We start from the raw sequence: 22,023 nt of genomic DNA on the forward strand, positions 1-22,023 counted from the left end.
TGCTGCTCACCAGTCATCTGTGCCATCCAGGTTTCACAACAACAATCGTGGTAATCGTGGAAATTTCTCTCAACGCAATCATCGTGGTAATTTCTCTAAGAACTTCAACAATCGTCCTCAATTCAACAATTATGGTGGACATCGTGGTCAATACAGATCCAATTCTGGCAGTCGTACTGATTTTGGTGGCAACAACTCTGGAAATCGTCCCAATTCTGGTGGTCGCATTTCTTGCCAGATCTGTCATTCATTTGATCATGATGCTCTTGATTGCTATGACCGGATGAATCATTCTTTTGCCGGCAAAATCCCTCCTGCCAAGCTTGCTGCTATGTGTGCTCACACTACCTCTAAGCAATCTGCTCCCACTTGGTTGATGGACTCAGGTGCTACGTCTCATATTGTTAATGACATTTCTGCAATTAGGTCTCCACATCCTTATTCTGGCGAAGACAAGGTGTATGTTGGTGATGGTCAAGGTATGGCTATCCATCATACTGGTAACTCTATTGTCACAACTCCACATGCCTCTTTCCGTTTGAATAATATTCTTCATGTTCCCATGATGAAATTCAACTTACTCTCTGCTTATCAATTCTTAAAAGATAACTACTGTTCTTTGACCCTTGATTCTGATGGTTCTGAAATCAAGGATCGCTCTTCGGGGAGGACGCTTTTTAGAGGGCCAGTTACAGACGGATTCTATCCCCTTCAAGGTCTCTCTCCGGCTTCTTCTTCACATACTGCTCTTCTTACCACTAAAGTTTCGTTGAAGACATGACATCACAGACTTGGTCATCCTTCCTCTACTATGTTTCGGAAAGTTTTAAATAAGCAGTGTCTTCCCTCCATTGGTGACAAGTCTGTATCTTTTTTTTGCACAGATTGTGCAATAGGCAAAAACCATAAGCTGTCTTTTTCTCCTAGCACTAGTTCTACTTCAACTAGTTTAGAGTTACTCCATTGTGATGTTTGGGGTCCGTCTCCAGTCCTTTCTGTTACTGGTTACAGATTCTACTTGTTGATTGTGGATGATTTTACTAAATACACATGGCTGTTTCCTATGAAAGCTAAATCTGAGGTCTTTTCTCTCTTTGTCATCTTCAAGGCCTATGTTGAGAACTTGATTGGTAATAAAATCAAAATCTTGAGATCTGATTCAGGGGGTGAATTCACCAGTTCTGTGTTCAATTCATTTCTCTCCAGCAATGGCATCTCTCATCAATATAGCTGTCCTCACACTCCTGAACAAAATGGATGTGTTGAACGGAAGCATCGCCACTTTACTGAGACTGCAAGAACTCTTTTGGTTTCTTCTCGGGTTCCACACAAATTTTGGGTTGAAGCTTTTTCCACTGCTTTGTATCTTATTAATCGGCTGCCTATTTCTCGGTTGGATACATCTCCTTGGGAACTTCTCTTTCGCAAATCTCCCGATTATTCCAAGTTAAAGATTTTTGGCTGCAGCTGCTATCCTTGGCTCAAACCCTATGCTTCCTCGAAACTGGAAGGCAAGAGCCAGCATTGTGTCTTTCTGGGTTACAGTCTTTAGCACAAAGGTTATCGCTGTTTAGATCTCCACTCTCAGCGCCTTTATATTTCTCGGCATGTCCTGTTCAATGAAGACCATTTTCCCTTTCATGATAGCAGGCAGCTTTCTCCCTCATCCCTGCCATCCTCCACTGCCTCTGATTCATCTCTTTCCTTCACCCTTCATTTTCCTAACATTCCCCATCCTTCTGTCTCTCCTTCTACTCTTCAGCACCCTTCAGTCTCTTCTATCCTCTCTTCATCTCAGCCAGTTGCTGCTGCACCCTCCCATATGTCCTCCTCTTCTTCTCCAATTAATCCGTCTTTTCCTCTGCCACCTCATTCTTCTTCTCCTCTTCAGCATTCTATTCCCACTAACTCTCATCCTATGATCACACGGTCTAAAGCAGGAGTTTTCAAACCCAAAGCTCTTTCTGCCACTAAACATCCCCTCAACCTTGATTCCTTTGTGCCTACCACTTACCACCAGGCCTCTAAACATACTCATTGGGTTCAAGCCATGTCCGATGAATTTGCTGCTCTAAAAAATACAGGCACTTGGACCTTAGTCCCTTCCTCTCCTCACCACAATATTGTGGGCTGCAAATGGGTGTTCCGGATTAAAAGGAAACCTGATGGCACGATTGATCGGTACAAGGCTCGCCTTGTAGCCAAGGGATTTCACCAGCAAGCCGGTCTTGATTTTACAGAAACCTTCAGTCCTGTTGCCAAACCAGTCACCATTCGCATTTTATTAACCCTTGCTGTCCAAAATGATTGGTTTCTTCATCAGTTGGATATTAGTAATGCGTTTCTTCATGGTTCTCTGAAAGAGGAGGTGTTTATGCAACAACCTCCTGGTTTTGTTGATGCCTCTAAGCCTTCCTTTGTCTGCAAGCTAAATTGATCTCTTTATGGCTTAAGACAAGCCCCTCGGGCCTGGTATGACAAACTTGGTCGCACCTTGCTTTCTCTTGGTTTTGTTAATTCTCAGTCTGATTGCTCTTTGTTTGTGCGCTCTGCTCCTTCTCTGGTGATGGTCTTGGTGTATGTCGATGACATACTTGTTACTGGTCCCGATGCCTCTCAGTGTCAAACTTTTATTCAACAGCTCAGTACCCTGTTTCCTGTTAAGGACTTAGGACCTCTCCATTATTTTCTTGGTCTTGAAGTCCATCGATCCTCTGATGGTATTTTTATGTCTCAGGGCAAATACGCTATGGATCTTCTTATCAAGACAAATATGGAAGGCTGCAAGCCTTGTGCCACTCCTCTTGGTACTACTAAATTAGATCACATTGGAACCCTGCTGCCTGATCCAAAGGAGTACCGGTCCATCGTTGGTGCCCTTCAGTATCTCACCTGGACTCGGCCAGATTTATCCTTTGCTGTGAACCAAGTCTGTCAGTTTCTTCACTGTCCTCGTGACACTCATTTTCAGGCTGTTAAACGCATTCTTCGGTTTCTCAAAGGCACTATTGATCAAGGCATCTGGTTCAAAAAGGGATCTCTGCAGCTCACCGCTTTCTCTGATGCGGATTGGGCTGGCTGTGTTTTTGATCGTCGCTCTACTTCTGGCTATTGTATCTACTTCGGTTCCAATCTTATCAGTTGGAGTGCTAAAAAGCAGCCCACTGTTGCCCGTTCTTCCAATGAGGCCAAATATCGCTCTCTTGCACTTACTGCTGCAGAACTTACATGGATCTGCAAGATTTTCAATGACATTACTTTCCCTCTTTCTCATCCCCCTATACTGTGGTGTGACAATGTTTCTGCAATTTCTTTGGCTTCCAATCCTGTCTTTCATGCGCGCACTAAGCATGTGGAGATCGATTACCATTACATTCGGGAGCTTGTTCTTGCAGGTTTGGTCAAGGTGCTCTATGTCCCCACTGAACACCAGGTTGCATATATTCATACTAAGTCCTTACCCAAGGCACGATTTCATTTCCTTCAATCCAAGCTTTCTCTGGGTTCTCCTCCGATTAGCTTGAGGGGGTGTAAAGGGATAAGTAGTCATAGCTAACAGCTTGTACATCTGTCATTTATAGATGTAACAGTTTTGTAACTAATCTCTGTATTAGAGACCTAATTATGTGTAATTAGGTACTAAGCTTTGTTAGAGAACTGTATATATATTGAGTTGTAATTCTTACACATTAAGTAATGAAATACAAAGAGTCAGTTTCTTATACCTATCACCTTTCCGCCCTAACTCCCTATTTCTGTTCATCTCTTGAGCAACAAGATAGCCAAATTTAACCGAATATAGCCCATTATGAGTATAGTGCCACATAAGACGATCAGGACAACCATATTTGCTAAGCGGCATACATAGAATAATACCAGCTTCCTCTGTATTAAAGCACATTTCTATTTTCTCCCTGTCTTATTGCCCATTAGATGCTACAATGTCAGACACGCTACTAGGCATATCAATATGTCTCGACAAAGGCTTAAAAGTTTTTGGTGTTGGCAATCATGGGTCAGATAAAATATGAATATGTCTTGTAATATACCTTTCTATCCCCCACGAAGTTCCTCTACCCACCGGAGCATCAAGAAAAGATATCGAGGGATAGTATTTTGCTTGAAGCACTTTAGCCAGCATTGACTCTGGATTACCAATCACACGCCACCCTACTTTAGCAAGCATTGCTAAATTAAAGGCAATAATTTCCTTAAATCTAAGGCTTCCGACTGATTTTTTTCTTCGCCACCTTACTCTAAGCCACCCAATGTACACCCTTATTAGTCTTCTGATGTAGCCACCAAAATTGAGCAATAACCTGCTCAATTTCTTTTGCCAACTTAATTGGAAGTTGGAAGCACGACATTGTATAATTCGGTAAAGCAGACGCCACACTTTTAATAAGTACCTCACTCCCAGCAACTGACAAAAACTGCTATGCCCACCCATTAATCCTCTCATCCAATCTATTATGTACATCTTCAAACACTTTCTTTTTCGATGCCCCAAAGTCCACTTGAATGCCCAAATATTTCCCAAAGCCCTTATGATGTCGAATGCCTAATACATTTGATAATTGATCCTTTAAAGTATGAGAGCATCCCCCACTAAAATGCAATGAACTCTTCTCCAAATTAACAAATTGCCCAGACCCAATACATTTGATATTGCTTCAACATCCTCGAAACATTCCGAGCCTCTGTCTCTGTAGCCCGAAAAAAAAGAACCGAGTCATCCGCAAAGAATACATGGGAAATGGGCTCAGCTAGGGCACTCACGGTGATACCCCTTCTACGGTCAACCCTTTCCTCATTATGGATTAAACATGAAAAACCCTTGGCACAAAGAAGGAATAAGAACGGGGACAATGGATCCCCTTGTCGGAGACCTCTACTCGGTTTAATGTTGCCCTTGGCCTCCCCATTAATTACCACATTATACAACACTGTTAGCACACACTCCATCACCCATTGACAAAAGACATCATCAAACCCCAACTTACGCATCACCGCATTCAAAAAAGACCATTCAACTCTATCATAGGCTTTAGCCATGTCCTATTTAAGTGCCATAAAATTAATACATTCATCAGTCCCTTGTCTCATTGAATGTAAAAGCTCATGAACCACCAAAATATTATCAAAGATTTGGCTTCCTGCTACAAACACCGATTGATTCGGACTTATCACCTTAGGCAAAACCCTTTTTAACTGATTTGTTAGCACCTTTGAAATAATCGATCTAAATTGAGACATTTTCCTTGGATTATCCACCTTAGGAATAAGCACTATATTGGTATGATTCAACTCATTTAGCATTCGTCACATTTGAAAGAAGGATTTGACCATCCCCATAACCACACCTCCCACCGTTTCCCAATGATGATGAAAAAATCATCATTTATAAAAGTAATTCAAATGAAATGTCATAACAAACTTACAATCATATTCGGGGCTTCAAAACAATCCCTAACTTCTAAAAATTAGTTACACATAATCCTTAAATAAAACCAAAAGAAAGACATAAGTTTCAGAAGATAAAACCGAAAAAAAGAGAATGCCAAGATTTCATCCTTCCTCCTTCCTCCTTTCCTTCCCCAATGCCGATGCCTTGTCTTTTTTCCTTCTTTTCCGTTGCAACTTGCAACCTTCTTTTTTTATTTATTTTTTTCTTCTTAAAATTATTTCTATCAAAACTCCCTTTATTTCCTCCCCCAACGCTCCTTTAAAGCAATTCTTGCTGCATCCTTTCGATAACTCCCCCCACGAATAGCAATTTAGTGATGACAATAAGTGAGATAAAATGGTAAAACAATTGTAACTCTTTAGGCAGCCTTTATGCCAATTACTCCCACTTAATCCTCATCTTTAATTCCATTTCCTTTGATATTCGAATATGTGTCAGCTGGTTTGTTCTTGGCTGCATCAGTTTTGGCTGCTAGATTTATTGGGTTTATTGCTTTTATTGCAGTTACAAGCTGCTCAGCCTCTTGTGAACCTTTCAGTGTTAGAACGGCTATAACTTCTTCTAGAAAAATGATATTAACAATCCACGAAATGTTCCAGAAAATAGATAGATGTAGTTTTCCAAGAATATAAGGCTCATTCTCTAATTCATTTTGAGCTTTCCACAACTTGCTTCCAAAGTCAGCTGATCTGCACAGGCAGTTTTGACGAATTTGTTACTTAAAATTCCACTTGTGCTATTTTTCTTTTCTTTGCTTGACAAATCCTACAAAACATAAAAACAAAGTACATAGCTCAAAAATATAAGAAACTAACTAAGAAAAGACAAATGAATTTGATGTAAAAAATATATATAATATATATATATATATGAGCTGATCACGGCCCGCTTTTTTCTTCCGCATCGTTAAACCGTGTCTAACACGTTTTAAATTAGCCACCACTTTACGGTCTGGAGCTCCGCCAAATCCACTATCCCAACAGGATCGCATCACCTCTGCACACTGATCCTCCGGATTCCACCGAGGATCATACATAAATCTCTTCTTTCGCCTAGGTTGATCCACCTCCGTTGAAAGCACGAACATAGCATGATCAGACCCCTTAATCACCAAATGCTTAACTACCGCTTGTTGATAACTTTGGACCCATTCATTAGCAGCAAGTGCACGATCAATTCTTTCTAAATAAAACCTTCTTCCCGCCTATTCCTCCATGTATACGGATAAATTCGTGGACTGTAACCTTTTTCATAAAAATATATGGATGATTACCTTCCTTTCTTTCATCATTACTTTTCCTTTTTGCATAAATTCGTAGTTTACTTTCATTTTCAACATAAATCCGTAAATTACTTTCATTTTCTTTCTTTATTACTTTCTTTTTCTCAATAAATTCATAGATTACTTTCTTTTTCCTTCTTTCTTTATTTTGTTAATATTACGAAGACAAGTGTTATTAACTTTCCATATAATCAAAAGTGTATATCACATCGTCACTTAGTACTAGGATTTAATGGTATTCTTCTTCACTTATAAAGAGGTATTAGGTTTGATTCTCACTAAGGACGAATTTTAATCACATTATTAGAAGCCTATTATGAGGCTTAGTCTACCCCTTTAGTGTAGAATATCGTTTGTTAAAAAAAAAAAATGTATATCACACTAGCCACGTGTTGAGTACAAGATGGTCGTAAAAAATTACATTTCTACAATTTTGCATTGATTTACAACTGACAAATGTCTAGATTAATAACGGAAAATTCTTACTTATTCTTGAATTAAATAAGTCCAACAGTTGTGGTACATGTGAATTGAGCTCAAGACGCCAATGATCACCGATCACGTTAGTCAGAGTTGGTAGGATAGATGTTGACCGTTAATTCGAAACTACAAATAAAACGAAATTAGTCATCATATCACATTTATTTGGGCACATGAGCTTATGATTACGTTTTCTATTTATATTATTAAGAAAATGTGTCAATGAGTAGTTCGACTGTTAAAACAGGTAAACAGTAATCACATATTTTTTTCTAAAGCGAGCCGACGGCGCCTTATGGCGCGAAAGTATGATTTGCAGTTTTTTTATAAGCGCCACCACCGCCTATAGAGCCAACCAAGCGGTTTATTAACAACAAATATATCAAAATTATACAAATAAAATAGTTTATAATAAAATATATCACGCTTCAAATTAAACTAGGAGTAGCTTTCTACTACCCGTATACCCAAACAAACCAAAAGGAAAAACGCTTGTAAATTTCTTCCTCATCCTTATCTCTCCATTTTTGGTTGGTGAAATAAAGATTCGGAGCGTGGCATTTCCATATGAGCTTAAACCATCTATGGAGTACCAAATGAAAAAGTGGGGAAAATTCAAAGAATTAAAAAAAAATCATACCAAATTCTTTCCATATCAAAGCCATGTCATTGGGTATAAAAGCCCACTCTCGCTATCACATTCCTCACACCGGTCAAAACTCAAAAGCTATCACTGTCAAAGAAATGTGAGGGAGGTATATGCCTCTCGCTTTTGCAGCACTTCTCCGTAGTCAAAATAGTCTCCACTCCTTCTCTTGCACCTCAAATGGCAGACGTCGTGCACGCTCCCTTGCGGCGGCGAAGGATTTTGCGTTGTCGATATTTAGTACGTATTGATAAATTATCGGTTCGATGTTTGAGAATTGCACATCATGCAATGAAATCTAGAACCATTTTTTTGCTTCATCTTGCCTTTCTAAGACCTCTAAATGTAGCATTTTTTTTCTCGTTGAAAACTAAAACCTACAGAAAGGCATATTAAAATCTAACTTATTTGTAATTGTCTATAAATACGCACATTATTAGGGTCTTTTTAATACATGAAGTGAAAGTTTCTAGAACGTTATTTTTTTTAAATAATCGGTGGACCAAAACCGTCATTCTAGAACCATCCACTTCATATAGTCCCTAAGATTGAGATTATTTGTGCACAATTACACACAAGTTAGATTTTGATCTACTTTGCCGTAGGTTTTCGTTTTCCTTGATAAATAATGCTTGTTTTAGGGGTTTTGAAGGACAAGATGATTTTAGGGGTCTTTGAAGGACAAAATGATGTGAAAAAATAGTTCTTGCTTTTCATTGTTTGGCTTGTAATTTTCAAACACCGAATAGATGATTTACCAAGTTACATATCAAATAACGACAATGATATTGTCACTCTTTTATGTTAATTTTTTTTTATCTTAAGTATTAATGTTTTAATCATGTGCAATGTAATGCTTAGTATTTTATTTCTTACAACTGTTTTCAACAAATATTTTTGTACAGCGCGTGTTTCTCATATGAGAGAAATGAAGGAAAAATATATGAGTTAGAAAACTTGTTTGGTTTGTTTCAAAAAAAAAAAACTTGTTTGATATGTTTATTTTGTTTTTTGTTTCACATTTTGTATTAGAATTACAGGGGAAGTCTAAGAGAGAAATAGATTTAGAAGAGTATATCAATGATTGTGGGGAGATGTAGAAGAAATATGTAAGGAAAAACACACACAATGAAAACTCATAAAGTTTGTATTACATTGTAACTGATTTTTTTATTTATTTAAAATAAACATGTCAATGAGTAGTGCGATCGATAAAAAAGCTCAACAACAATGATGAACTTTTTCCTTAAGCAAATGAATGGCAGGGTTATGGAGTATCATTTACAGTTTATTCAGAAGGTTCACCATCACCTTTGAAAGAAAATTCCTAAATCCATCATTGCATGTACTAGTACTATTTTTGGGATATACGTGTCACTTCTCATTTTAATTGGATTATTGAATAATGATTCTAACACTTTGAATTAAAGCTTTACATATGGAGAGATATCCGATCACGGCTTTTGAAAATATCATATGTATGCAAGTGACTTACAATTCAGTTGGCTAAGAGCATTTGCAGTTGTATCCAAAGTTTCGTACTCAAATTCTCCTCCCGTAATTTAAATGCATTCAGTGTAAATTATCCTATTGATTTGTAAAAAAAAACCCATGTACATATTTAATCACAGTACAAATTATTTCTTTATTATTCACTTGAAAACTATATATAGATAATAGGATAAAGTATATATTGAACGTCGTCTATCGGCGTACAGGGCGGGCATGTTATCTCTATTCCTAAGATGATCGGTCTACTTGCAATTGCATCACTACTTAAACCGGGACAGCAAGAATGCGAGATGCTTTGTCTGGAGATTAGACTACAATTAGGGAACATAAACTGTCCGCCGGAAGCAAGGGATTAAACAATTAATTAAGCGATTAAATAAATCTTAAGATTAAGAAAAAGATAGCATAAACTAGAAAGAATGATTAATGAAAGACATGTGGATGCGGATGCAATCATAGATTTTGATTGCTCAGAGAGTCTTGTGGAACAGAAGAACATACTAATCTGCAATCTGCAAATCTGTATGCATAGCTTAATTAAGCATACACTAATCTATTGGGGAAAGAAGCAGTATTAAAGAGTGGATTATTGTAATTAAGATTGGTTTGCACATTTTGTTATTCTATCTAAGTAATCTTCGTTTTATAGTCCGCGACTATTGAGTAGTTCAAAATATAAACAGTGAAGATTAACTTTAAGAAATTAAACGCTGAAGATTTGAAAAAAAAATCGGACTACTTGGTGACTTTGACTATCAAAGATAAATCCCTATCAAAGTTGATGCTAGCTGGTTTAATAGTGAATACGGAAAACCATTAATTAAGGATGCTAATTTTGGTGGCAACGGAAATAAATAGGTTTATTGTGTCGATATGTTGAACGTAATAAATAACTTGTTTGTGATGTAGCTCAAATCTGCACTGCTAACTGAATGCGTGTACACGAAATGCTTCGTCGATACGAAAGATAATTATTTGTAAGCTTCAATTCAAATTTTCCTCCACAAAAGTACAATTAAATGCCTACAATTCATAATTAAATGGTCATTAGCACAAACTTGTGAAGTTTAAATGATAAACATTGTATTGTAAAAACAATTAATTTAATAGAATATGCTTATGGGGGTTATTTTCTTTTGGGGTTAAATTTAGCAAACATGGACCCATGACACCTATTTAATTTGGACACCACCACTAATGAGGTGGTGATAGTGGATATTGAAAAGGTACACTTAGTGTCAGAATGCAATTAGTTGAAAATTATTTTTTTGAGGTATTTAATTAATTGTATTATAATATTTGATGCTCGGCATACAAAAAAATTTCTCGTGGGTACTGGGCAGTTGTGATTGTGGCATTTGCAATAATGGTACTGGTATTGGTAGTGGTGATAGTAGCTTAATAAATTTCATTAATGTCGGTTTCAAAAATAATAGATACATAATATATAATAAACGTGCAAATGGTAGAATGTTATATTGATTAGAATATTTATTATCAACCCACTGCATTTCAACTTTTTAAACTCTCTCCCAACCGTCTGAAGTAGATACCAAAAAAAAATTCAAATGCTATCAAACGAGCCCGTAATCATCACCAAACAAACATCAACTGTAGCAATCTTGGTAAAGCTTAGAAGTAAGACGACAGGTCGTTTCCCACTAATTTCAGAACTACATCTCTAATGACTGTTAACCTTTCAGTTTCCCGCCTGTATCGTTTTTTAAACTTCCCACTATCGGTCTGTGCACTCCCACAACGTCTTTCTTTTCAAAACCCTAGCGACGTCTCGAGCCCCGAGTATTCTCCTTCCCTCTGTCTTACCCGAGTTTATCGCTCCGCTCCAAATCCCTCCGTCGTCCGATCGGTGCGATTCTCGCCGTCGAGCTCACTCTCCTTTCGTCCCGAAATCTTGATTCCTAATTTTTAATCACTATTTTCTGTATTTTTGCTGCAGGTTTAGGGGGTGGAAATAGCAAGTCGATGGGTGAACTGAACGATTCCGCCGCTCATCGCAGGGTTAGCCCCCGGCTGCAGAATGTTCCGGCGGAGAAACGGCCTTTCTACGGGGGTCCGAAGCGGATGGCTGATGAGACCAAGGACGACGTCGTCAGGACCAAGAAGACCAAGGTTGCGAAACCCCCTAAACCGTCGGTGCAGAGTTCTAAGCCTGAAGTTGAACCGAGCAAGGGAGAAGTGACAATGGAGAGCAGCGAGAGCAAAGTGACACTGGAGAGCGGCGAGAGCAAGGATTGTGTGGATTGGAGTTGGTATACAGCTGCTGATTTGCCTTTGACTGATGAGAACGGTGTGAGCTACACTGCTCGCGTGAGGGAGACACTCCGAGCTTTCAATTTGCATTACCTTCACCATGTTCAGGTATGAACTTCATAAAATGTGTTCAATGTCATTTGATTATTGAGCCTTATTTAGTTTTTTAACGATGATATTCTGAACTAGTCGATTCACTGGAATGGGATTCGAAGTTGGGTACAAGGGGGCCGGCACATGGCCTTAATTGACCTAATCCGCATTTCCTATTTACTGTTAAACAACTTTTTCGAAGTTTGATACTATATGGATTAAGTTCAAGAATATATCTTTTGAGCTCTGTTTTTGGGGGGTGCCCTGTTTAAAGGGCCTCTAAAATGTTGATTTGTATCGTAATGGATTTTGACTTGATGATTATATGCAATTTAAAAGGTGGACTCATTGAAAATCTACTTTTTATGAGTGAATTTTACTTGGGTTATTTTTCGAAAATTGACAAATGCAAGTTCGCTTCAAGTACTTCCACAAGTAAGATTCTTAACTTACAAAGTTTGTTGCTTTTCTGCAGGAAGAGGAGAAAAGATGTTGTAAGCCTGAGGTTAGTTTTTTTTTTTTTTTTTTCCATATTACATAGCAGAGTGAAGGAACAACTTATGCATGTCTATTGGATGCTTCAATGTTTCTTATCTGCAGGAAGAATGTTCCTTTCAATTTTTCATTATCATTTTGTAAAAAGGCAATAAAAGGTATAGTTAGAGATCTTGGCATTTGTGATTATCATTTACTTTAGTTTGACAATCATTTGCAGAATGGGAGTCCTATCAAGAGTCCTTCCAAAAGACCTCCCAAAGGGCCTTCGATGAGTCCTTCCAAGAAAACTGATAAGAAGGTACCTTATGAGTTAATTTAGGTCCTATATGTGGATTCGGCACATGATTATCTAGTAAGTGTAGTACCTGAGTTAGACACCACTGATCACACTATCATATTTAAAAATCTGTTCAGAATGATGATGAACCTAAGAAGCAGTCCAAGAGACCTGATCTGAAGGCACTTTCTGAGGTAAGTTCTGTGCTCCATGTAGATCTGATACACGTAATATTTTCAAGGAAGTTTAACAATTGGAAGGAAACCTTTTTTCTGTCATTAGCGATAAAGCATAGGTAATTCATTATTGTAGAGAGTAATAAGAATTCCTTTTCATATTTAGTTTTACAATTGGAAGGAAACTTTTTTCTTCTGGCATTCATGCGAACAGCTACATCCGTTTTTCTTCGTTCCGTAAATCCTCATAAGCATCAGAATTATCATAATGTCTGGTTTTCTGCATTTTGATTTTGTGGGCTAGTAAACTTAGTGATATAGTTGAACTAGTATATTTTTTTGTAGTAACCAGGCGTTATATCCTTTCAGAAACGTATACTAACCTCGTCTTTTAAGTTTTTAACTCTTCTGTTTTTATGCTAACTGTGACGTTTTTTTGTGCTTTTTTTTGTGTTTGTCATTTTTTATTCATTACAGATGCTGAAGGAGAATCAAATTTTATTCCCTGAAAAGCAAATTGGTCATCTTCCGGGTTAGTTGTTATTGCTTTGCTAGCTGAATCACATGTTAACCTTTTTAGTGTTATCTGGTTTTAGCTGGGTACACTGAAAGAACGTTGGCTTGTATCTTATGCTTGATCATTAGGAGGACCATTTTTCAAAAGATACTTTGCTCAGTGTAAATATAAATGATGCAGGTATTGCTGTTGGGCATCAATTTTACTCCCGGGCTGAAATGGTGGCTTTAGGGTTCCATTCACACTGGTTAAATGGAATTGATTTTGTGGGAGAATCTAAAGGCAAGGTAGTAAGTCTACTTTCATTGAAAGATTGAATCAATTATACACAGTTAACAGAGGAAACTAATGGATAAATTCGGTTCCCTAAATAAAAGCGTTCACAAGTAAACAACTCCCATAGGGTGCGACGGTGTGGAGTACTCTTTAAGTTCTGATTATTGTTTCTTTCTCTTAAATTGTTGTTCTTGTTAGTTTTTAATACTTGAGTTTGAGCTCTAGTTAACTATGTGAAGACAGTTGTTTTGAATCAAATGCTATTCCTTACCGTTCGCCAGAGAAATTCACACATTAGCCACTGGGGTATTTGAACCAAAGGTTGTGATCTTATTAGCCTTTTGGATATTGCAGGAGAAATTCAGAGGCTATAAGCTTCCATTTGCCTTAACAATTGTGGTTTCTGGCCAATATGAAGATGATGTTGATAACGCAGAAGAGATTGTTTATACTGGTCAAGGTGGAAATGATTTGCTTGGTAATAAACAACAAATCGCAGATCAAGTTATGAAACGGGGTAATTTGGCTCTTAAGGTGCGTCATCTTGAAACTGATATTTGTGCTGCATCTGTTGATAATTTGGCTCTTAAGGTTCATGCAATACGCACAGTTTTTGTTGAAGTTTACAAAATTGTCTGACGGCATATGATGCCATGGATCCAAGGAATGATTTATTTCACATACCGACTCCTTGAATGTGTGACATTCTCCTACATGTTGTTTACTTATTGTTTGTGTTTTATTTTCTTGCAGAATAATATGGACCAGGGCATTCCTGTTAGAGTTGTCCGTGGACATGACTGCGTCAATAGTTATACTAGTAAAGTTTATACGTATGATGGCCTATACAAGGTTGGCCATTTTCATGTGTATTTTTCTTTTGCTTATGGTTAATAGTATATATGTGCATAAAATAACACATAGTTAAAAGTGGAAATAGAAACACATCTAGTTGAAGTTAAAAGTGGAAATAGAAACACATCTAGTTGAACCAAAATATATTTTCCTTATTCTCTTTCTCTGGCAGGTTAACAATCATTGGGCAGAAAAGGGTGTTGCTGGATTTACCGTGTTTAAGTATCGTTTAAAGCGACTTCCCGGGCAAGATAGTTTGCGTAGTAAACAGGTTTTCATTTCTTTTCAATATCTAAATACAATTTAGTGACGAGGGAACAAACTGTGGGAAAATTTTGTTGAGTTTTTCATATATAATTCTCTCAAGGCTTGGGGCCATACTATTGGCTTTTCATAAGTTTGATTACAAGTTAAATCATCTGAAGGTGTTTAGAGATGCTTAAGTGACTAGTTTTTCAGGTAAATTTTGTTCGTGCGCGAGGGTCTAAAGTTCACGCTGAATTACCTGGGTATGAAATCAGTAAGCTGTTTCCTCAATGTTCTGTTTTAACCCAGTTGTGTTCCTTTGATTGTAAACCCAAGGAACCGTGTTACTTTTAGGTTGGTGTGCAAGGACATTTGTTACGGTCAAGAAAATATTTGCATTCCAGCTACCAACGTCATTGATAAACCTCCTGTAGCGCCTGAAGGTCAGCTACACTTCTCAACTTTTAGCAGATCTTTTGTACTGTTCAGTAGGGCATTATCCGTGCCACTACTTATGACACGGTAAAATGATCAATCTTGCAGGCCTTAAATATATTAACTCTATTATAGTTGAAAAAGATGTGAACATTCCACCGAACGCTCCTGGGTGCAGTTGCAAAGGAAACTGTACTAATCCACTGACTTGCTCTTGCGCTCAACTGAATGGCGGTGATTTTCCTTACGTTAGTAAAGATGGTGGAAGGTAAGGTTTGTAATATGGCATTAGTGCTGTTGTAAGACTATCTTGGTTGAGATCCACCAGTCTTTTTTTTTTTTTTGTATAAAGGTTGTGTTGGCGAAACTCTCTGTTTCTCTCTATCTGTTAGATTAATTGAGGCAAAGGCTGTTGTGTTTGAGTGTGGTCCAAATTGCGGCTGTGGACCTGGTTGTGTTAACCGTACATCTCAGCGGGGAATGAAGCATCGACTTGAGGTCTGAATGCTACAACTGCCAATGCTTCTTTTATAATACGCAGTACTTTACAAAATTTAATTCTGTAATTTTATTGGACAGGTATTTCGTACGGATTACAAAGGCTGGGGTGTTAGGTCGTGGGACTTTATTCCTTCTGGTGCACCAGTATGTGAATACATTGGAGTTCTTAGGAAGACTGATGAAGTTGACAGTCTCTTGGGGAACGAATATATATTTGAAATTGATTGCTGGCATACAATGCATGGGATTGGGTCAAGAGAGGTACAATTCCAGCTGTTTGATATGGAAGAATTGAACTCGCAATGCTCTTACAATTTTTGGATTTTTGATGTGTTGATCTATACATTCCTCTAAAGTATCTATACACATTGCAGAAGCGAATGTGCGATGTGACTATTCCAAATAGTGATGCAGGGTCAGGATTCAGCAAGCTTTCAGAAAGTGAGCCTGAGTTTTGCATAGATGCCGCTTCTCATGGTAACGTTACTAGATATATCAATCATAGTTGTGAGCCTAACCTCTTCGTACAATGTGTTTTGAGCTCTCATCATGATGTTAGACTCGCTAGAATTGTGTTATTCGCTGCGGATAATATACCTCCATTGCAGGTAAAAATTCTTCCCCCTTAACTCAGGTATCCAACATTGCTTGGCTCTTGAATAGTTGAATAACGAGTTGATTCAATGTTTGCGTGTGCAGGAACTTTCATATGACTATGGTTATGAACTTGACAGCGTGGTCGGTCTTGATGGAAAAATTAAGCAGTTAGACTGCCATTGCGGTGCAGTTGGCTGTCGGAAGCGTTTGTACTAGGAGAAGGACTTACATGCACACCCGGAAGGCCACCTGAAACAAATGTAAATGTTCTTTGACCTTCTGTAGGGTTCCCCATCCCCACCTTAAGGAAGCAAAAGTAAAGGGTCAAATGATGGTTTGGCAATGTCTGCATTTTTGTTGTATTTCCAACTTTTTGTTATATAGGGGGGTATATATTACGTCCCTGGGGAGTGCTGAACAGAAATGTTTATGGTAAGGATTAACTGAAAGCGAAGGGATTATCATATGATTAATATTTTGTTAATGAAGGGATTATTGTCTGATTAGTAATTTAATTAAGTATGGTCTGATCTCTGTTGTGCGGGATAAGGTCAAGAACCTGACCTATCAATGACCTTGTCCAATTTTAAGGATCGATGCCCTTTGATCAAGATTGCAATAGCTAAGGTGTCCTTTTCTTACGCAAATTGTTATTAGAGACTACAAATGAGTGATATTTACATGAAATGGCTTGACTGTCATGTATAGTCTCAGCTCAATAATACATTGATGTGTAAGTTTGTTTTCACATGACAACGCATTAGGGGAATCAATAACAGTATATTCCAAATCAAATATGCAACTCAACTTTGCCAGTTTATTGATAACTATGTTATGATGTTCCTTTTTCCTTATATGCAAGTAATATGATATGTTACTATTTCACAATAGAATAGTATTATTATTATTTTATTTTTTTGTAGTTTATACAAGATATATTGAGGACGAGAAATCGAATGTAGATAAACGCTTTTAATAACTTGAGTTACAAGTTTCTTGTATATTACCATTATGTTTCAAATAGAAATGTAAAGGTATTAGTGGTTCCTTATATTAATGGATGCAGTAATGGAGTCAGTGTAAAATGAAATGATTAAGCCCTTTTCAAGTGTTGATAAAAGAAAGAACTTTTGCTATTACGACTGTAGTGATTTATTTTTTGATTCATCCCTGAAGTTGAATACCTCATTCAAGAATTGTTTTTTTATCCAATCCAATAAAAAAGGCAAATCCTTATGATACACCAGATCCAACTTGATTATTTGTAGAGCGAATAGATCAGCCATTTCTTGAAATCTCTCTTCCGATTCAAAGACATTTATCCAATAAAATGATGGCTACAGGGACAAAGTTTTTGAGGCAAGCGCACATTATTTTGCAGCCTTTCTTTCAAAACCTATTTTGGATTTTCGAATTGAGAAAGATCCATAATTCTCACTATTTCTTAGATTCATGGATCAAATTCAATTTAGTGGGTTCTTTTATTCACATTTTTTTTTCTATTAGGAGTCATACGCAAACACAACCCATTTTGACCTGCGACTCTAACCTGGGGCTGGGGGACTCCACAAAATCCCCAACAAAATCAAATGACCAATATTGCTACTTTAATCAATGTTAATATTGTTAATGCTCAAAATTTGCAAGTCAAACCCAAACAAATCTGGGTGGACACTCACAAATTATAAGCTTAACAAACGAAGATCTTAAACCCTTGGTGGGCTTGGGATACATATTGAAATGAAATGGACACAAAGAGATAAGTGGTTCACCCCTCAAAATTGGGTTACGTCCACTGTGTTGCACAAATTATATTCATTGCAAGACTAAAATAGTGCTCGGCTAATGCATATAATATCTCTCTGTCTTTTGTTCTCCAACCCCGGTATTGAGGGTTTCACCCATTTATATAGGCCCTCAGGGAAACATCATGCCTTGGGTCTTTTCCACTGGGCATTTATTGCACCACCTATGTATACTAGCTTACTACTGGCATCTTTTCACTTGCTAGCCTGACATTTGGCGATGAAGTGAGTGGTGTCCAGTCAAGGTTACACACATTCCCAGAGTAAAGTTTACCATTCTTCTCGGTCGGTCTAGGTTATCCAATCTTCAACCTTAAGAAAGAAGGAATGTTGGTCCATTTTTTAGACATCAATCTAATTTACCCAATCTTCAACCTCAAGAAAGAAGGAATGTTGGTCCATTTTTACGATATAATATCCGCATTTTAATTAATTGCTTCGAGTAGCGATTTAGTACTATGGTCTAGTGACATTCCTCTTCACTTGTAAGTGAGAGATAGGGATGGCAATTGTAAACGTTAAACCTGTTAACCGTGGATAATCACCCGAATGGATTGGATTTGGATATGAAAATTCGGGTATGATTTGGATATGGGGAAAAACCGTTAACTTTATTCGGTTATGGTTTTGGATATGGTTATAGGGGTACCTAATCCATATCCGTACTCGAATCCGATCTGAATATTATATATATATATATATATTTGATATATATTATATTTTATTCAATTATGCATTTTGAAGTCTAGGAATCATGCCCACAACGTATTCAATTATTCCTATCCCTATAGTATTAATTCATTATGCATGCATCAAACCCTATACTATCTTTATTATGCACCAAACATCATACATGGGGCATACCAACAAACTCATCAATTCAATACTCTTATTGTTATACTCAACCAAATTAATTCATTGAATCATTTTATATATCAATTATCAAATGTTCCAAGTTTATCAGATTCATCTCTCTTCAAGGGTCTCAATATCAAGAAATTGGTGTATGTTGTAAGCTCAATAGGTAATCTTTCATTCTTTTTCATGTTATTTGATTCATGCAAATTATCAATTACTGTCAGTTTTTCAGTTTATTACATATATTATGAGCCCATAGAATTATGCAAAATTAAATCAATAATTGTCTTCTTGTTTGTTGTCATACATTTAGTTTACATGTTTTATCTTCCTTTCGTATTTGTTTTTGTCCTCTTTTTCTTTTTTATTGGACCAATTTATCATATTGGCTTATCATGAACAACTTCAAATATATATTATTATGTTTTTTGTAATTGGATATGGCTATTTAATGGCAAAATTAGTATCTACTAAAATTTATAGTGCGTCAATTAGATGAATATAAATTTTTTTTTTTTTTGATGAAGATGGATATAACTGATAACCGATTGAAAATCCGTTACCCGGTGGATATGGTTATGGATAATCCCTGATGGTTATTTTGCGGTTATGGGTATGGTTAATTTTCATGGTTATGGGGATGGATATAGCATTTCTGTCCCCAAACCGAACCGTTGTCATCCCTAGTGAGAGATCTTAATTTTAATTCTTGCCAAAGGCGAATTTGAACCATATTATTGCTAGTCCATTGTGAGGCTTAACCCACTCTTCCACCTCCTTAGACCATCTCAACCCTTGGGAGAAAGCCTAAAATTTTTGATCTAGAAACAGTTTTTTTGCTCCATCCTTTTTGAGTTAAATTTTTAGCTTGAGATTATTAAAAAATGTATTTAGGATAATTTTTTTCTTAAAGTGACTTTAAAAAAAAATTATGTAGGCTGTCCTAATTTTATGAACATTTAAACAAAAAAATATTTAGATTTTGATAAATATTGAAAAATCACTAACCGACATCATGAATGACACACCCCGACCCGGAATGTCTACATGGACTCCGAATCGAGTTGTGTTGGTCGACACCAGAAGGGTAACGAAGTCATAAAGTGTAGTGATGTGGAAAATGTGAATAAATTTAAACCTAAAAGTGTCTAAATATAAAAGTGCACTTGTGAGCGGGAATAAACTCACTTCACACGTGATAATAGAGCATAAGTAAAGTACAGTAAGGTAGGATAAGAATTATACCATCAAAGGTAGCCACCTGGAGGGGCGAAAAACAAGGGTGTGTGGGCCTAAAAACAAAGCTTTGTAAAAACCTTTTCGAAAACATAGTAACCCTTCACCGTAAAACAATATAGTTTCCAAAATATACATACTATGTATAATAAGAAAATACCTACCGTAGCCTGCAAAATCTCAAGTATTCAATACGGCACAATATTTCGTAAATAAGTACATGACGTCCGTAATCACATAATCTCGCATAAGCAAACATATCATATCGAGTGCTCATCAACACATGCTGACACACAAGTTCATGCAGAGGCATTATGACATGAACATGACTGGGGTGTAACAATGATATACACTCTCATGCTACAATCACGTAAAGACTGGTGTTATGCGCAACACATACAAGTCCTAATTTCCTATAGCAATCTAGGACAAAACTGGAACCTACAATGGATCCAAAGTGAGCGTACGGTGCGATGTGCACATACACGTGAAAGATTGGCCCTGGCCTAGGCGAGTACTAACACCGGTGCAACAACGATGATCAGATAACATAAATAAAATCATACAGTGGTAAATTGATAATCTTACGTCGATATAATACTATTCATGGCCATCAATATAATTAAGGCATCAATAATACGCATACATGTGCATCCCGTAGGACATAGCATAACCTCATGATTTTTATCAATGCGCTAAATCTTATAAACGTCCCGCTCGTCTAGTCGTATTGTAGAAAGCTCTTTATGCAATTTATAAATGCAAACTAACAATTATATATATACACACACACACACTATATAAAGGAAAAGATCCACTCACAGATACTTGTGAGGTCGCAGTTGTTCGAACTAAGATAGACGGAGTTTCTGATAGTAATTGTACCTAAACATTATATTGGGAATCATTAGTAAAACTCCACCAAGACAATTAAATTTGGAAAAATAGAGTGCAAATTTGGAATCAGTGTGTCAAATTATGCTAACAGAGGTCCAGGACAAATTTTATAAAAAGTTAACGAAAAAGTCAACGATCAACCCCAAAAGTCAACCGAGATGCCCCGGTGGTCAACCTTGTTAAAACTTTGGAATTTCACTAAATGGATGTCAAAAAGGGACTCGAGACGTCAAAATTAGCCTAGGAGGGTTTCTGAGAAAATTCTGAAAAAGTTAACCCAAAGAAAAGAATATTTCAAAAAATGTTGTAGAGAATATTCCCAGAATATTAAGCTCATTTCAGAACTAGGTCGGCTGGAATAATGGCCTAAAGATTTGGGCCAAGTTTGGGCCAAAAATTTGAGGTAGGTTTGAGCCTTTTTTCTCTTGCATCGGGTTGGTCGGTTTTCTATAAAAGAGAACACCAGAATCGCAGCGGGGATGGTCGAAAAACTTTAGAAGGCTAGAATGGTTTCAATTCTAAACCAAATTCAAAATTTCAAAAGCTAAAGTAAAGCTCAAGAGTTAAGCAATCGAAATATACCAAAGTGAGGTTGAGCCGAGGTCAAGATCAACCAGAAAAAAGCCTGCAAAGGCCGGGTTTTCTTGCCAGAAATATGGGGAGTGTTTCCCCGAGTGGTTTCTGTCCCCAAACCCCACAACAAAGGCCTAAAAACCTTAAAATCTTTCACAAATGACAAGAGAGGGGGTTCCCAAGGCCTACCTTGGTCGAAAAATAGTGAAGTCTTGCCGAAAGAGACGATGAACAATGGGCAGAGCCACTGCGCAGCCAGATTTCGAACTAGGGTGCATCGAACTGACTGGATGACAATGATGGTGATCTCTCTTCGAGACTAGTGGTCCAGTTTCGATGGTTTCGACGAAAGAAGGCGATGCTCCATCATGGTAGTGTCTGCATAACTGCAAAGATGAGAATGGGCGAAAAAGAGGTGAGGGATGAGGAAGAAGAGATCATGGTAGTCAGTGGTGGTTTGTGACTAGCCTAGGTTTGTGGTGGTGGTACTCGTCGGAACCGCGAGAGTGGTATGGTCTGGTTTCT

At 37.4% G+C, this 22,023-nt stretch overlaps 1 protein-coding gene across 1 annotated transcript; it reads left to right on the plus strand.

Moving 5' to 3' along the window:
- The first annotated feature begins 11,181 nt into the window (after positions 1–11,181).
- LOC137738355 (histone-lysine N-methyltransferase, H3 lysine-9 specific SUVH4-like) lies at positions 11,182–16,614 on the plus strand. The gene is made up of 17 exons (XM_068477992.1): positions 11,182–11,254; positions 11,345–11,766; positions 12,227–12,256; positions 12,467–12,547; positions 12,664–12,720; positions 13,180–13,234; positions 13,400–13,506; positions 13,850–14,029; positions 14,249–14,347; positions 14,523–14,621; positions 14,810–14,859; positions 14,951–15,039; positions 15,140–15,299; positions 15,424–15,529; positions 15,611–15,793; positions 15,907–16,140; positions 16,232–16,614. Exons 2-17 carry the CDS (start codon positions 11,371–11,373, stop codon positions 16,343–16,345), a joined length of 2,040 nt encoding a protein of 679 aa, XP_068334093.1. The 5' UTR covers positions 11,182–11,254; positions 11,345–11,370; the 3' UTR covers positions 16,346–16,614.
- The last annotated feature ends 5,409 nt before the right edge of the window (positions 16,615–22,023 follow it).

This window comes from Pyrus communis, chromosome 6, assembly GCF_963583255.1.
Source record: "Pyrus communis chromosome 6, drPyrComm1.1, whole genome shotgun sequence".
Classification (NCBI taxonomy): domain Eukaryota; kingdom Viridiplantae; phylum Streptophyta; class Magnoliopsida; order Rosales; family Rosaceae; genus Pyrus; species Pyrus communis.